The sequence below is a fragment of the Pseudopipra pipra genome, chromosome 3 (genome assembly GCF_036250125.1).
Source record: "Pseudopipra pipra isolate bDixPip1 chromosome 3, bDixPip1.hap1, whole genome shotgun sequence".
Classification (NCBI taxonomy): Eukaryota; Metazoa; Chordata; class Aves; order Passeriformes; family Pipridae; genus Pseudopipra; species Pseudopipra pipra.
In genome coordinates this window covers 28,809,593-28,824,445 of record NC_087551.1, presented here as the reverse complement: position 1 = coordinate 28,824,445, position 14,853 = coordinate 28,809,593, and the positions used below count along the sequence as shown (strand labels likewise).

General features: G+C 42.0%; 2 protein-coding genes across 4 annotated transcripts in view; one reads left to right on the top strand and one right to left on the bottom strand.

The window, feature by feature from the left end:
* Positions 1-11,471, bottom strand: part of RBKS (ribokinase) — a 76,175-nt gene extending 64,704 nt beyond the window's left edge. For both annotated transcript variants that reach the window (XM_064648439.1, XM_064648438.1), the window contains exon 1: positions 11,077-11,471. In XM_064648439.1, the coding sequence (XP_064504509.1) occupies positions 11,077-11,126 (50 nt within the window). In that variant the 5' untranslated portion in view covers positions 11,127-11,471. The remainder of the gene's footprint in view (positions 1-11,076) is intronic.
* Positions 10,965-14,853, top strand: part of BABAM2 (BRISC and BRCA1 A complex member 2) — a 172,676-nt gene continuing 168,787 nt past the window's right edge. Inside the window, exon 1 of one of the 2 annotated variants that reach the window (XM_064648436.1) lies at positions 10,965-11,084. The gene's annotated coding sequence lies outside the window, so the exon portion shown is untranslated. Of the gene's footprint in view, positions 11,085-11,398; positions 11,521-14,853 lie in introns of those variants that run through there. The other variant, XM_064648435.1, reaches the window with a different exon arrangement.

Genomic DNA, 14,853 nt, shown 5'->3' with positions numbered 1-14,853 from the left:
ATGAATTAAAAGTATAATCAAAACAATACTTTGTTTACGTATACTTAATCAGTGTATCATAGATAATGAATGCAATAAATATATTTAAATATATTTATATTTATTATATGGGAATAGAATAGAATAGTTCAGTTGGAAGGGACCGACAACTACTATCAAGTCCAACTGCCTGATCACTTCAGGGCTAAATTTTTGGTCAAGTTTTTACTTTGAAACTATCTTGCTGCCAATTTACTGATATAAAAATTGTTCTCTGAAGTTCAATCTAATTATAGGGGCATCAAACAAAATCTTGGATTACAGCAACGTTAAGGCTTGTAGGGCAAAGATGAGAATGTGCAGGGTGTGTGGGGGTGTGTGTGGGCTTCGCTGGCCAAGGTTAAGTCTGCTGAGACAGGGTGGAATCTCCTCTAGGTAAGTACCTTTACCTTTTTCATGATTTAAGTTCTCTTGGGAAAAGTAGATCCTTAAATACCAGAAAGAAAGGTGTAATTCTGTATAATCCTGGATTCTGATGCCTACCAGTGGACAACTCCAATGTCTCCATTAAAGCACAGAATTTAATGAGCAACAGGGAGCAAAAACTGAAGAAAAATCTGCTCTTTTTGCTGCCTCTATATGGAGTAATATGAGTTCCAGAAAAAACGCTGCTTTTTCCCAACAGGTCATTTTTTACTTTGCCTTTTCTGGGGAAAAAAAGAAAGAAAATGTATTTTAAAAATGATTGAACAATACTAACAGGATATTCTCCATGAATAATACTAGCAGGATCAGACAATTAGAAGGAGGGTATATTCACTCTCATTACAGCTGAGAACATGGAAAATGCCTGTCTTTTCACATGAGTACTGAACTTGCTTATCCTTTATTTTCAGTTCTGACCAAAGTTTTTTTTCTTTCTGCCTTTTATACTACCAAGGTTTATGCATTTTCTACAAACAGGGATCTGAAAGAACACAGGAAGTACAGCAAGTGATGGATAGAATAAATTAATGAAACAGAGTTATGATTCTTTGAAAGCAGAAGTTATCTTTTCAGAGATGAGAGGCAGGAAAAGACCAATACAGACGAGAAGTACACTGTAAGAATGTCATGTAGAAAGACAACAAGAAGAGGCGAAGGCAACTAAGGGGAAATTTCATGGTTCAGGGATGACATGCTAGTAATCTAGTACAGGAAAAAAGGAGAAAAATATACTAAATTCAGAAATGGAAAGGAGAATAAAACACAGAAGAGAACACACTGATATATTCAGGAACATTACCACCTTCTTATTTTATAATTAGTTGTCACAAAGATCAACGTGTTCTATAAAGCTGCACCTACTTAGGCAGCATACTAGTGAAAAATAATTTTGTATTTTCTTCAGGCTCAAGGTACATGATACAAGGATCCTTAAGGGAGTCAGGATGTCAGCATCAAATAACTTACTGCAGCTTGATATAGGAGCTTACAACTGGAGCCATATAAAACAAGCAAACAAAACCTTACTGGTAAGCTCCTTTGGAAAGAACAGCTCAGACAGCTCCTAGAGGCAACATAATATATATGCCTGCCCAGAGCGTTTTTACACAAATTTGTTACCATTGACTCTGTACGATTTTTATTGCAGTTTTTGATTTGTGCCAGCAGCTCTTTACTGTCAAGAGTACTGAAATTCACCCAAAGATATTTACGTCTAGAAATGAATCTAGGAAAATGGTTATTTCCATTAACAGTACAGCCAGTAAGTAATTCATTAACAAGACAGAACTATTAATCATACCATTCTGTTGCTCACAAAGGAGGAGAAAATACAATATCCTCAGTGTTGGGTGTTAAAATATAGTGCCTAACAATTTCTTATTGTGACAAATACTTTCAAAGGAGTTCCTTTAGACAAATTCCCATTTGACTGTACAGACTCTTGTGCGTCAAACACCTCCAGATTGAAATGGCAAGAGATGTTTTATTTTAAATAGTCAAAAAGAATTTCCAGCAATAGCAGGAAAATAACCAAATCAATAAAAAAACTGTGGGAGTTACATGGTAATAGCATTTCTTGGGGCTAGAAATTATAGATATATTCATAACATAATATTCCATCTGTGTCACTGGGATACAGCAGAAGCCCAAGGAATACCCTGGAGTACTGACAATGCCAGTGCTCTGTGGATTGCCATTTTGCATGCTATTTACTTGGAACTGCTCAGATGCCTAAGAACCCTACAGAGAGCAAAAGGCGACAGTTGTTCTATCTGTAAAGTGGGATGTTACAATGTGAAGCTGTGGCCATATCCTACAGTGCATTCCTGAGATAAAATGTCATCTTCCTGTAGTAGAAATGAACACAACCCCCTTACTCCACATGTTGATATTGGGCAATTGGTAAATAAACTTTTATCCCAACAGCCTCTTCCCTGATCATAACGTTATTGTTTCCTGACTTTTCATTTTCTTCTAAGAGAGGTATTGCTCTGGGTTTTCCAAGGACAGATGAAGCCTCAGCCTGAATGCAGAATGATGGGGAAGCTGCACACTCAGCAGGTGCTGTAACTTCACCTGAAATAAGGGCCAGGTCTGTTACAGCATTAGTAATCTCAGTTTCCAAAAACTACATATAGTAATTTTGTCTATCTGTCTTTTTATTCCACCCTGATTCCATTTGCACAAATGACTATGGGAAATGGAATTTCTTTCCACTGTAATCACTAACATGGTAAAAATTTTGGGAAGAACGCTTTCACATCCTAGACTTTCTGTGAAACTGGACACATGCAAGTCCTAATACACACTTAGGGCACACCATTTCAACATTTTTTTCCTAATGGTCTTACCCAGATTGATTGAACAGATATTTTATGAGAGTTCAGTTCTGCTGGGTGGGAAAACAGACAGGCTGAAATGTACAGAGGTGTTGTGTATTTCTGAAATTAAAGTACATTAATAAAAAAGTATTATAAATTTTGTCTCATGTAGCAATACGTTGACTGACAATGTTCTTTCTCTATGAATTTTCACCTGATGCCTTTCCCCTTTCTCTTCACTCTTTTTTAGGAAAGTCTACTTTCTTGGCTTAATAATTCTTAAGTATTTGAAGGGATGAAGTAAATTATGTTGTAAATCCACCGTTCTCATCTTGCAGCATTAGCAACTGTTCTAGCAGTGGACACTATATTTTAAATGGATGAATTTTCTTTTGCCATCCCAGTGTTGAAACTGGACTCTGCTGTCAGCAACCCATTAGAAAGCATGTACATCCTTAGGAAGGCTGAACAAAGAGATTCAGCTACTGGTAGCTGGCAAATAGGACACCCATTAAAAAGATGAAAAGACTTATGATCACGTGATTTTCCTTTTGTGGGTAGTGTCTAATAGCTTACTGACCTCCAAAGGTGAAAGATGCCAGCCTAATGAGAAAATTGGCAATTTTGTGAATCTTTAAGTCAAGCATTTAAGTAGCCCTGAATAACAAAACCATAAGGAGTACCACAGGGTTTCAGACAAGTGTTCTTTGCCAGGCGAGACAACACAAGATGGAGTAGCTGATTTTCTTCTCCCTTTAGGAAAATACACCCCAAAAACATATCACCTGCTAGGATCAAAATGTTTCTGGATTCATTTACTCCATTACCCAAGTGAACTCTCTAGAGAATTAAGCAATAGTTTCCCAGCTTCACATGGACTAAACCTAAAAGCTTGGTAAACACTAGTTTTATCTCACAAACCATAATTTTTAATTGCTAACACACATAGGAAAGGCATAATCCTCCACTGATGATATCATAGTCTACTGCCATGGAAATGACTGCAGTATCATAAACACAGGTTTAAGATGACCTCACTTTCATAGGAAAGAGGGAAATTTCACTGGAATGTGAATGACATAGGGAATAAAAACACATAGATACTATACAGTGAAAAACTCTCTCACTAGCCAATTAAAATATGGAAGATGAAGATGACAACTAGACTTGCAGCTGAACAGAAAAAGGGTTCTCCTGCCCAAACACTGTGTTACTGCTTATGAGTCTTTGAACAGAGAGCTCTCTGAACTCCTGTCAGGGTTCCCCTTTGTAAGTTCACTACACCAGAGAGGAGTGAAAAATCCCTGCCCTGACAGGCTTACAGTTTAACCACAAGAACATGAACAAAGTACGGCTATAAGAATACAATGTAGGATCTCAAAACAACATTGTAGCTGGAATGCTTCCTAGAATGAGTAAGTACTTCAGAAGTGGGAGGAAGAGAACTCCACAGTCTCTTGAAGCACACAAAATAAGATGAAGTCAGACACAAATGCAGAAGTACAATCTCAGTGTGGCAAGTGCTAAGCATTTTGGCATCGGCTCAGGAAAATACATATATTTAACCTTCAGCTCTGAAGTATTCTGAGAGGCATCAAGCAACTCAAGCATTGGAAGCTGAAATTTGTGTGTAAGCTTTGTGTTGCCATGAGCTGGGAATGTTGAGCACTGTGCTGGACCCCAAATTGAGATGAGACAAGAAGCTTGAACCAAGAACAGGGCGTGGAGAAATGTAGAAGGCGATAATGATCTCACTTAAGTAGAACCTTTCATCTTGAAGGATCTCAAAGCAATTTACAAACTCAAACAGACCAGACACTGCAGCTGGTAGGAACAGAAGCAGACAGCTGGGAACTCGTTCATGGGAAGGAGGAGGTAACAGAGGCCAGTGCCATATCTTCCAAAATGCTGGTGCTGGGAGAAGATAGCAGGACTAAAACAGAGCTTTTCCCTGGTCCTTGCCATGCAGCCATGTGAGAAAATTGCAGTAAGCAAGCAGGCAGGAAGAGCTGACAGAAAGTGAAGGCAGAAACAAGGCGCCTCTGGACAGCAGGGGACCTGTCACTGTTAGAACTGTAGTTTTCCTGCCTTTTATCTCAACTTTGACTCCACAGACTCTTCACACTTTCTGCAGTAAAACCTTAGGTCTTTCCTACCACCTTTGCCATTTTTAACACCTTCCTCCAATTCTCTTTACCTTTTCCCTATCTTTTTACAAAGCAAACTGCCTTTCTTCCTGTCCTCGAAATCTAAATTGTTTTCCAATGTACAGTAAGGCAAATAGTGCTACTCCTGGTGACTGGGAAGCCAAAGAAATTACTTCAGCTATGGCACTCATGTAGTACGGGCCTGACTGTAGCACCACAAAGGGTATTCTTTAGCTCAAAACCACTACTAAATACATACTATTAAAACTTAACTAGATAAACAAGTCTAAAGAACAAGAGGCATATTAGTTATTGCTGAAATGGAATTGCCTCTGGAAGAAAAGACAGTGCCTAATTACAGTAGACAGTAGAGTAGGACACAAAATGAAGACACCAAATGAAAGGGCAGGGACATTTCAATTAAAGAGAATCCAGAAAGCAACACTTTTTTTTGCACTTAACTTGAAAGACACTGTGTGACCAGATTCACATTCATATTTCCCGAGACTTTTAAAACTTCCTCCATTTCCATTTAGTAAGGGGAGGAAAAAAAAAAAGTTTTCATGGATAAGAGCCAAAGACAAGGGCTGAGCAGGTGTTCTAGTACCACCAGTCCTTCTCAGAGAGGGCCCACAGCATCCTCTGTGGCACAAACAACAGTTTCTTTCAGAAGGTGCCAGCTGGGATCAATGGCGCACTGTCTCTCGCTTGGGGTTCATAACCTTAGTTGCAAATCCAGCTCTTGTAATGGGTTAAAAAAAGGCCCTGGTGGCCTTGCCCTAGTTATTTTGTGTTAATTTAAAAGGCGCCCAAGCAGACATTTTCCCTCCTTTTTCCTCTTCAATATTTTGTCATTTTTTGTTAGCGGAACTTTGTTGGAAGCTTTTCAGGTGTGGAGTATAACACCAAATACTTTTAACATGCCAGAACATTAAACTATGTCTCACCCTAAAATAAACCATCACTCAGATTTTGCTGGGGGACAACAATCTAATTTCAGTTTACAGCAGTGAAAAGCTTCTTTGACATGAATGAGCTTGGATCAGGCCCCACATCAGCAGTGTCTCGGTCACTAGAGATATTCAAAAGCTGTATATGCACAGAAGACAATTTTCTTAGTGAATGCCATTACTGAAGATTTCATCAACTTGATTCTTATCCCATTTTTCTTTTTGGGGCCCCGAGACACAACTTTCTTCCTGCTATGCAAGAGAAGGCAAAGAGAAGTTTCTCTAAACCACATTTAGGTCCTCCAGAATCAGAGCAGAATTTCAAAATGCTGAGCCTGTGCATTCAGCCTTTACTACACACCCAGACTTTGCTAGGTCAGAAAAGAAGACAAGGGGCAGACAGCATTGGCTCTGAAATCAAGCCCAGATTTTTCACCTTTACATAAATGAAACAATTCACAGATGACACATTCTCTCATGCCTTGATGCCTTTCTCTGAATCCAGAAGATTAATTTCCTCAACTGGACTAAGCTTGTATTCCTTCACAATTGTGCTTTCCCATGCTGCTGGCAATAGCAGATTGACTAGAACGAGGAGTGGCTGCTGCAGGGGAAGCATTACAGATAAAAACAAAAACACAAATGAAATGAATCTGAAGGATTCTAGAACACTTTGCTGCTAGGAGAAGCTGAAGAGCAGAAAAAAAATTAAAACAAGACAAAACCATTAAAGTTGGTGACTGTGCGTGCAGAAGAAATGGTGGAAATGAGAACATGTGTGAGATCTGGAAACAAAGCAAAGAAGAAAATGAAGTCATATGTGAGATTTCCTCTGATCACTCAAAAGAAAAGTAAGAAAATTCCTCTTCATATTCCCACCAAAACCTCCTGAAATTATTGTTCCAAATAACGCATTTCTAAAAAAGAAAGTGCATACATAGCTTTGGATCATGGACATTCCTAATGTGCCAATGAGCCATTTACTTGAGCACTTCAGCAGACAATAACCACCACTAGAGACTTAAGATGAAGACGTAGGATCTCACTAGAGGAGATGATACCTTTGCTATTTGGCCCAGGCAGACGTTGTGCACAGTTAGCAAAGGTGACGTGATGTGTCTGTCTGGGATCTTTATACTGGGTGTGCTTTTGTCACTGCTGTCTGCCCCACTTGAGCAACACAGTACTCTGTGTGTACCTCAGTGCCTTCTCTGCCTTGTCTTTCTTTTCCTGCCGAATACTTTCAATCAATGTTTAATACTCACGATAATTATTAAGGCTGGTTGTTACAACAGTAGGCTGGAAGCAGAACTTTTACTTCTACTCCCTAAAGGGAGTGAAGCAACATGATGACAGGAAAGAGGGCCATAGAAAATTCTTTAAATTCTGAACATTCTAACAAATATAGTTTTCCAGTATTTGGATTGTGGTGTTATTCTCTTTAATTTAAACTGAAAGGTTGTTGTTGTGACTATCCAAAGACTGTTTTTCCATCTTACATTTTGTTCTATGCTTGTGCTGTTTTCCATTGCCATGCCAAAGTTTCTCCTGTTTATTGTAATTGTTTTAGTGTGTCTGGCTCTCATTGGTTTATATGTTTAGTCTTGTCCTGATTTAATATGAATTAAAATGCCAATGCCACGACCAGTCTGTAAATATGAGTCAGAAGAGAAATTATTTAAATAATACTATGGATAGTACCCGTCTGGTTTGATATCTAGATCATATAGAATAATGCTGTTTTTGTTTTCTATTACCATTGCCTGCTATTGCCAATGAAGTGTTGATTGTGATTGTGACCACAAATATGTTTTGTTCCTGGTCCTACTAAGCCAAAAGAGTGTGGTTTACTGCATGTATGTACGTGAGGCTGTTTTGATCATATGAAGTTCACTTTAGAAAACCCACATTCTGCCACTGCAGCGCTACAGCACAATGAGAAAAGAATTTCCAATGAGAACAGTGTTTTAAAAGCAAACGATTGGGTCTCTTCCCTTTAGAAGAATTTTAAGCCACACTACCCTTTCTTCTGAACTTGATTATTTCTCAAAATAATCAAATCTGAATACCTGTCTTTAACAGAAAGTCCCTGTCTTTTTCTGCCTCAGTTGTTACATAAAATACAGCAAATTTCAAACTGTACGTTTCCATTTCACACAGAGGTTACGCTTCTTTAAATCATCAGTTTACTGTACTGAGTAAAAACATTATGCACAGATTTTTTTAGTGGTGAATCTGGCTACCATATGTCCAATGGTAGCTTGAAACTTTTCACTACCTTGTCTTTACAGACCTGGGAATGCTTAACATTTAAAGTCTGACACTACCATTTAAAGTCTGACACCCTGAGCTTCTAGCTGTCCAGACAGAAGGACAAGGCTGTATTTTAAAGGGCCAACATGGTATTTTACCAGTTTGAGTTAACACAGTAACTCAGAGTTTGTGTAGCTCTTACAGAGTCTCAATCAATATCATTATCTTCTAAGAAGACAGGCTTTAGTGTTGAGCAGTGAATATGCCCATCAAACACAATGTATCCAAAAATGTGTCTGACCTCTTCTGCAAGACTCACAAACTCACTCGGGCTCCTCCAGATGAGTGATAGGCATTTAACATGATCACTGCTATCCAAGTCTCTTGCAAACTGAAACAACGGCACAAATGACAAACTCACAACCCCCACCCGAATGCTCTTTCATTCCAGCTGAAAAGAACCCTAGCTTTAAATCTAGAATATGCAGCCCCCTCTAAATCCCAGATACAAAGACAGTCAAAAGTTATGCTCCTGGCACCAATCCTAATCCTAACCCGACAGTTTTTACCACATTTAATAAAACTTGTTTATAGTTTCCTGTTCCACCTAGGTGCAACCAAGACTACTGCTTAGTCCTTTCCGGTAATTTTACACAGATTTTTGTAACTCAGGATACATTTAAACTATGTCTACACTGGTACTATATGGAGACTTTTTCCAGATTAAACTCTTGTCAGCTAAACTTAAACACACTCTTTTTCTTATTTTGTTAAGTGTTTGTAGTCCTGTGCTAGTAACAGAAAGAATGAGGCTGTCCCTTGTAAATTAGCTTATCACACATAAAAAGCTCTCCACTGCTCCTTAAAGTAGAGGCTAATAATGGTGAGTCAGATACATGCTTGTGATAGCATTTGTACAATTGAAGAAATCCTCTCAGCTGATTGAAAAATGAAATGGCTTTTCTTTGACCACTTAATCTCAGTGTAACAGCATCTATCGCTACAGCCCACGCTGTAATCTCTGGTTACAGAGTGGCCAGCTAATATGGCTTCAAATGAATGATGCATTCCTATCATATCAAATTTGCAGCCAAAAAAAAATAAAAAAGGGAGTTTTCTTGTTTGTTTGTTTGTTTAAGTGTCAAAAAAAGCCCAAAGCTGCAGCTGTCAGAATTTTTTGATTATTTTTTCCTCCACACTTTCGACAGACAGGAAAAGGAACGTCTTGAGGTTAGAGCACCACATTTTACATTTCAGTGCAACGTCAGGAGCATCTGATAGCTCATTCACACATAACGTCAAGATCAGTTCCACAGTTCTTACTCTGACTTACAAGACAACTATTCCTCTTGGAAAGCTGCCATCGTGTTCTGCAGATTACATAAAGTATTAAATCTTTCTGACACAGGTTCTGTGATTATTTAAGGGATTTAATAGTTTCTGCAACACAAGTCTATACCTAAACGGTACTTACTCCTCAGCATATTCTTCTAATCACATATTCTGCACTTTCTTGGCCTACAGGCTTTGGTATAATTGTCTGTGGATAGAGGATACTTTTTTACTGCAGAATTCCTAGCAGGACCAGCTGATGCAGTCCAGATACATAAACTTTTAAAGCCTATTTTAACCAACTCTGCATATATAGTTTAGAAGCAGATGTGTTTAAAATAGTGAAAATCAAAGACTGATTTGCAAGTTTACTGGGACTGATAAGGTCAGTTGGTTCAGGTTAGGATTTGCATCGTTGCAAACTCTTGCAATTTTGCTTGAATTCTCCCAATATTTAGTATTCACTATAAAGCCCAGGCTACAGGAACCAAGACCTTTTATGAGCTTCTGTGTTTTAATTTTTAGAAGACGTTTCCAGACCTTACCTATGTACAAAAAAAAAAAAAAAAAAAAAAAAAGACAATTAGACCCAAGTACTTAATTTGAAAAGCAAAATGCCCAGAAAAGGAATAAAAATAAATTAAGGCATTCCTTTAAAAAACTGATGTAATAATTTAAAAAAACAGCTTTGGGGTGCAGAGGTGCTAAATTTTTGAGGGCTTCTTATATCCACTTCTTGATCTGTTTGGATACGAACAGCTTGGGAGGCATTCCCTCTGCCCCCCTCCAATCTCATTTGAAAGTGTCACACAAAATGTTGCCTGCAAGTAATCAACTTACAACCTACTGTTTCATGGAGTTAACTTCGGTTTCGTCATATTGTTTCTTTCTCGTTTTTCCAGTGGTGGCAAATGCTTTGAACTGAAAATGTGTTACAGTTGACCAGCTTTATTCACTTCCACAAAATCGTGTCAGACTCCTCTGCTGGTAACAAGTCTCAGAGTTCACGGTTTCCCGTGCAGGTTACTGTAAAACACTGCTTTCCTGGCCAGGCCAAGGCCGACCCACTCGGCACAGCTGAGAACACAAACCCGAGTCTCTCCCGCTCTCCAGTCACAGACAGCTGATCAAAGCTCCAGCGCACAAACACGTTCAAACTTCTCCCCGTTCCCACACTCTTCTTTCAAAGCACTATTTGCGGGCTGACATCACCCGGGCCCAGCCGCCCCCCTGCACAGAATCCCAGAATGGGTGAGGTTGGAAGCGACCACAGCGGGTCACCTGGTCCAACCTCCCTGCTCAGGCAGAGTCATCCTAGAGCTCATGGCAAAGGATTGTGTCCAGACGTTCTTGTGCCTCTCCCGTGAGGGAGACTCCACACGCTCCCTGTGCAGCCCGTCTCGGTGCGCGGTCCCTCCCCCGCCCCGGCCGCAGCCGCGGTTCCCTCTGCCCGGGGCCGAGCGCTCCGCCCCTGCCATCCTGGCCTGGGGAGGAACGTGACGCCCGCCCGGCTCCAGCCCGGCCGGGAGCCCCCGCTCTGCCCCGAGCACCGCGACGCCCTGCGCTCCGCGACCTCAGGGCTGCAGGAAACCCCCTGGCGGTACTGACCTGACCAGGTCGGTCATGCAGGATCCCACCACCACCACCTGCGCGGCCATGGCGCCGAGCGGCCCCTGGACCCTGACCCGGACCCTGACCCCGACCCGGCCCGGTCCCGCCGCCGCTTCGCCCGTTGCCAGGGGCGACGGGCTGCCCGCGGGGGCCTTCGCTTGGCAGTGTTGCCCTGCCGAGCGCCTGCTGCCACGGCGGCTCCCCCTCCTCCCGCCTCCCCTGCCCCGCTCCGGCCGCGGCCGAGCCGCCAGACAGCCCGCGCAGGCACTTGCGGCAGCCACCACTATCGGGGCCTGCGAAGACCCCTCCGGCCCGGGCGGGGACGGCGGCGGCGGCGCGCGGGGAGCGGCGGCGCGCACAGCGCGCGGCGGGGCGGGGGCGCGCACGGCGGGAGCGGGGGCGCGCACGCCGTTGCCAAGCGGCGAGTTCCGGCCGCCGTAGGTAATGGCGGGGCCGGGGCGAGCGGGACGGGCACGGGGGGAGGGAGCAGCGCTCCTGCCCCTCCTGGGGCAGAAGCGGGCGAGATGCGATCCGGCGCCGGGAGGAGCTGGCCCAGAGTCGGCGGAGGCCGCTGTAAACAGCGGCGGTGGGGTGGGGCGGGGCGGGCGCAGCGCCGCGGGTGGTGGCCCCGCCGCCTTCGCACGGGGCGGCCCCGGCTGGGGAGGGAGCGGGGCTGGGCCGAGCCAGGGCCAGCCCGGGGAGAAACGGGAACGCAGGAAGTCCCAACTGAATATGAGGAAGAGCTTCTTTACTGTGGCGGTGACTGCGCACCGGGACGGGCTGTCCAGAGAGGGTGTGGGGTCTCCCTCTCTGGAATTCAGGAACCATCTGGATGCAGTCCTGTGCAGTGTGCTCTAGGATGACCTTGTCTGAGCCGGGAGGTTGGACCGGTGACGCATTGTGGTCCCTTCCAGCCTGACCCACCTTGGATTGTGAGCGTTCTCCCGTCCCAGGGCTGAGGGAGCTCAGGGGTGTGCTCGGACCCCGCAGACCCACGTTGCTGGGAGCATTCCGTGCGTGCGTTCGAGCACAGCAGCAGCAGGAGGTGCTGCTGGTGGTGGGTCCCCTCCTTTCCCCACTCACACCCAAACACCCGTTCCTGCCACCCCCGAAGTGAAAACCACACAACCACGTTGCCGACGGCCACGCCGAGAGGGTCAGACAGGAAAGGTCCCCTCGCGCTCCCAGGCCTCCATCACAGTATTAGCCTTTGCCGCCTTAGAGCTTCACTAGATGCCCATAATGCTGTTGCCGGCGGTGGAGGGACAGACTTATCTGTCATCCAGACACTGTCCAGTGCCTGAAGCAGTGCCTGGGACCCCATGTTTACTTTGAGGCATATGTAACATTAGCCTGAAGTTTTTCAGCCAGCTGAATCTAAAAGGATTCAACTACTAGTTTTGTTTGCTTCTTTCAAGTGCTTTGTTTTGGAAGGGAAACAGTCCAGTGAATTTTGTTTTTGTTAATTCCTTTGAGTTTGTTGGTGTTTGGTTTCCAGTACTGTGGGAAACTTAAGCTAGGGAGAAAAAAAAATGTATGTGACATCTGAAACTTAGGAAAATGGTACAAATTGTGTTCTAGTTTATAAAGCCCTTTATTTACGAAATAAATTAGTTTAACTGATATGGCTTATTATATAGAAGGTATTGTGATTAAAAAAAAGATACAAAAAAATCAGCAAAAATGCCTAACAGTAATTTGTATCTTGCTTTGACAATATCTGTAAATTTTATTAACAAAAAGATAAGGAATCTCATTCTGCAGTTCATTTTGGAAGGTGCATCTGTTCAACTGTGGCTACCATGTGTATCTCTTATGTCTCACAACTTCGTTCTCATAACACAGTCCCCTTAAAATGTGTTAAAATCAGTTCTGAGGTCCTTGTTTGTGAGTTTAAGATTTCTAAAAGGTTAGCTTGTTTTTCAGCATTTTGTCATGGTTTAAGTTCTTATCTTCCTGAGCCCACCTGCCCCCTGCTTGAAATTACTCTTCCCTACAGCAGGGCTGGCAGACTAAAGTATGTGCCCTGTTTTAGCCACTCTTGTGCAGTGTTTTAGTTTAAACTCATCTTTATTAGCAGTTCAATGTAAGCCACTGGACTTCTCATTGAAATAGGTCAAGTGTGGGCTTGTGTTCTCTCACTCCCTCTGGGGAAGAATAAAGGTAAGTAGGCAGTAATTTTTGGTTGAAAAGTACCAAACAAGAGGTAATGCATTACGTTGCTGTAGGTGTTTGCTAAGCAAAGTTGTTGCCATTGTCAATTACGGCAAATCATATCTGTGAAGAGAACACATTATATGCCAGGGCATGGATACTTAGTCTTCAGCTTCTTTGCTGCCATAAAATGTTGGAGCCAGTGTATTAAAGATAATTACTGTTTTTAGGAAGTCTTACTTTATTAGTCTTTCTGTTTGCCTTAATGTGCCTGGCCTTCGTTTTATTCAAATACATTCCAAATAGCAGGACAAACACTCTTTCTTGAGCATTGCTTTGTATTGCTTCAGTGTGAATGACTTTCATGAGAATAGAATGTGTAATAGAATGTGAAATTAATGTTGCTCCCAGTTACAGAAGACTAGTAGTTTGTAGAATATCCCTTAGTTACTAACTAATACTTGTAAACTGAGTGTGAGAAACAACAGAAAATTGTGATTATGAGTTGTTTGTAGAACTCATGAGTTGTTCACATTCTCTTTATAGAACACTTATTAATACAACAGTCCATATGCAGCATTTTGTAAGAAAGTGAATGCAGTGTGTATTGCTGTTTTTCAATTAAATGCATGTTTTAAAAAATATCTTCTAATGGTCAGAGTTTAAGTATGAGCTCTTTTGTCCCACCGATGTGGCATGTTTATGTTACCTTCAATCATTTACAGCCTTTTTCTCCAAAACTGCCAAGTTCAGTTAATTTTCAGATGAAACTGTGCCTAAGAATATGACAAAATATGTTAACATTTTAATAGTTTCATTACCCTTCTTTTCTCCCACTTGTCTTACCACAGTCTGTTGTTGTCCACATACCCTAGTCTTTTTGTGGTGCCATGAGTTAAAACATGTGCATGCTCAGTTTCTGCATTTCACTTAAAAAGCAGCAGGTTCTTAAAGGGTGCTAACTTGGTGGCCTGTCTGATTTATCATAAGGTCACACAAGTGCAGTATTTCTGAAAAAACTGCTTAAATTGTGTCTACATCAGCTTCCTGATCTGTTACGTGAAGGAAGATGAAGATGCTTTTAAAGAGTATGGCAATACCACTGAAGGAGAAGCAGTGTTAGCCTTTAAAAGGCATCACAGAGTCCTAATGAAGTCCAGTGTAAAAGTAATACTGGTTATGGGTACACTAGTGCTATTAGAAATTGCACGTGAGAATACAGAAAAATAATCAAACCCTTGGGCCCATTCAGTTATTGTAAGTCCCACTGATTTCAGTGGAAGCAGAGGAAATGTGGCTTGTCAATTACAGACCTGATGGAAATGCCCACAAGGAGGTCTAGACTGTAAACTGTCAGGGTGACCCTCAGGTTTTTTTCTCTTTCTCAGAGGGATAGGACCTTAATTACAGGAGTCTAGGACATAATTCTGGGTTTATGTTGATATTGAATAAATGGGCTTCACTGAATACTGCAGAGGTAGGAGGAAAAAAACCCTACCTGTTCTTATTTTTAGTTTATAAGCCTGTGCACACTTAGTAGTTACTTATAGTCCTTTGTGTGCTTGGCTTTTTTTTTCTTTTGATGTTTGCAGAGTACATGTGAATTTACCTCAAATAAGT